A 3,060-nucleotide genomic window follows, 5' to 3' on the forward strand; every position below is an offset into this window, starting at 1 on the left:
TTTTCAGTTTCTATGTTATATTTTTTTGAAGCTTAGTTTGATTTTCTTCACAAAACCAGCAGCTTTCTATGAATGATACCTTAATCTCTCAACATGTTAATATTTTTTGCTTCCATCCCAGCCAGGCACATATTAATACAGACAAGAAAACCATTCCTAATCATAGAAAAGGCAGAGTAAAAGGAAGCTAAAACATTTTTCCAGGTCTTAAAGCTGACATTTCACATAATCAGCAGAGTTGAGTTGTGCAAGGGCAATCAGTAACAGAGACCAACCAGTTATGAAGCTGCTGAATGAAAGCTGGATGTGTGTGCATGTGTTTGCTTTTAAGCACAATGTACACCCTGGGAACTACTGGCTATGGTAGAAAGATAATAGCTGCAATTTTCACTCCATACCTAAGTTGGTATGATATGAGATGCCTCCTCCCAAACTTCACCAAGTTCTCCAATGTAAACACATTCTTGGCTTATCATCCACCATCCCTTTGTAGTAAGTATCACAATATTCAACTCTTGGATGATCACTGACAGTGAAGAAACAGTGACAGCCAGAGGCCTAGACTGGTCAATTTCCAGCTCTACTGTCATTTGCTTGACCATGGGAAAGCATCACTTCCAAATCTCATTCTTTGATACCAAAATCTCCAGAGGCAGACAACATCATTTAGCCTCAAGGTAGTTCCAGGATAACTAAAATTGAAGTTCTTTCTGTGTATGAATGGCATTATTAACTGACTGCCATGAAAATAATTTAGGAGACATGATAATAAAGGATTTAAGGCACATCTCTATAAATCATTCTCATAATTTTTACCATTTAATAGTATGATAGAAGTCTCCAGCTTATACCAGGAGCGATAAATATTTGAAAGAGAAAAACTCTTTAAAGACAAGACCTTCTTTTGAGGTATTCTCAATCATTATCAAACCATCAGAAGATACAGAAGTAGCTCGAGTATAGCAGAAAGAACACCAGCGTCAGAGTCCCAGATCTGCAACTTATAAGCTGGGCAATGTGCATTTTTTAAGTGAAGCTGTTAAAGTGTAGGTGACCCACCTCTGCACAGACGGGGTGGATTCCAATGGTGCTGTCCAGCTGCTTTTTGGTCAGTCCACACTTGAGCGCAGCTGCAAAGCCTTGTGTAACTTCTCCAGCATTTGGACCCAATACATGAAAGCCCACAACACGTTCCTAAGATATAAAATAAAGTAATATAATTAAGCTGATTTTCCTCCTCTTCTCTTCCTATACATCTTGGAGTATGTCCTCAGTCTATTTTAAAAAACCCATTTCAGAAATGGTTGAAGACTTATATTAATGCTTGCTGCTAAAAGCCATTTAGCCTAAAGACTCCCCAACATGGGCCTCCCCAACAGAGGGCATGATGTTCACATCAAGCAAGAAGGAAAAGACAAGAAAGAGCCAGCTACATGTGATAATGAAGAAAAACACGTAAAGCAAAAATGTCTGTAGCTCCCTATCCAGCAAAATGTTCTGGAAAATATTATCACAGGGCAGTGGTGTCCTCATGTCCTCTATTTGGTTGTCTCAGCTCCATATAAATGATCTGTGATAGTTGTGACACTTAAGGAACTCATTCAAATTAAAAAATCATTTTGACTAAGGTTTTGGGGGTAGATAGTGCAATCAGATACTGTTAAGACCCTTCCAAACTGAAACTTCTTTTGAAAGCAAGAGAAAAATGTTTGGCAACTCTGAAATACAAGTGTGGGAATTATTCTGGATAAATTCTAAATTCCAAACTCAGGCTACCTCTGCCAAGAGTACAGAAATCCGATGCATTCTACTTTTTTATTGACAGATGTTCAAAGCCAACTCTGAGCAAGACCAGCTAGTCCAATCTCCTCATAACAGATAAGGCAACTCAGGCTGTGAGGTGCAGAGTTATCTAACTAAGCTTCCATCACTCCCTGGAAACAATCAGGAAGGTCATTCTGCTGCCAAAGTACTGTAATATATTCCATGCTGAACTCTTTCATTACTCACCCACAGTCAGGAGTTTAGCATATAGATAAAGTATATTTGGATGATGAACACAGCACTTAAAATATACTAGATTTAATGTGAAAGATCTCAAAATATAATGAGATTAAAACAAGTTGCAGGGCTCTATTTACTGAGGATGCTACTCTTAAACCACAAAACACTGTATAATGTTTATATGTAATTAGGTGGCAAACATATAAAAACATAAACACAAGAGGCACTCCAACTTCAGATCAGTTTTGCCTCTGGGGGAGTGAAGGAATGCATACAAATGACTACAATGGCATAGGACAATAGTTAATAACATGAAATCTACACTGCTTGGTATTGAATTCCAGCTCCTCTATTAACTAGATAAATGATTTGGGTACAATTATTTAACTTCATGTACTTCAGTTCCTGCATCTTTAAAATGAGGATAAGAATAGCACATATCTCATAGTATTGCATAAGGATTAAATAAGTTAATACGTGTAGACCTCTACATAGTGCCTGGTACATAGTAAGTGCTCAATAAATATAAGCTACTATAAACTGCATCTGTGATGGTTTATCCCTTATAAAACAAAAGATCTAAAGCAAATACAGAAAAATGTTTATATTCATTGAATCTGGATGGTGGGTACTTTCCTTAATTTCAGTATTATTTTAAATATTCAAGAAAAGAATAGCCTAGAGCAAGAATTGCCAGCAGATAATAAACAATGTAAGTACTATTTAAAATCAAGGATACTTAGATACTATGATGTTAAGTGACTGACTCAAAATGAATACAGCATGCCCAAGGATAATCAAGTTCTAGAAGCATGCTTTTGAATCAGATTGCTCATGAGAAAAGAGCAATAACATGGTGTTATCCAGCACGAGGATACCAAGGTCAAGGGTTTGGATCCCCATACAGGCCAACTGACAAAAAAAAAAAAAAGAGCAGTAACAATTGCTCTTTAAACAATTACTATCACTATCTTTATCTGTGAAAGTAATTGAAAATAGTATCACCGTGCTTATGACCTCAACTATTCTAATTAAGACTGGTTTATTAATGTGGAA

At 36.7% G+C, this 3,060-nt stretch overlaps 1 protein-coding gene across 1 annotated transcript in view; it reads right to left on the reverse strand.

Moving 5' to 3' along the window:
* Positions 1-3,060, reverse strand: part of TXNRD1 (thioredoxin reductase 1) — a gene marked incomplete at its 3' end in the record, with an annotated part of 84,068 nt that overhangs the window by 1,598 nt on the left and 79,410 nt on the right. The window contains exon 16 of the mRNA XM_008570287.1: positions 1,060-1,194. Coding sequence (XP_008568509.1) covers positions 1,060-1,194 — 135 coding nt within the window. The remainder of the gene's footprint in view (positions 1-1,059; positions 1,195-3,060) is intronic.

Source organism: Galeopterus variegatus, unplaced genomic scaffold (assembly GCF_000696425.1).
Source record: "Galeopterus variegatus unplaced genomic scaffold, G_variegatus-3.0.2 Scaffold588, whole genome shotgun sequence".
Lineage (NCBI taxonomy): Eukaryota > Metazoa > Chordata > Mammalia > Dermoptera > Cynocephalidae > Galeopterus > Galeopterus variegatus.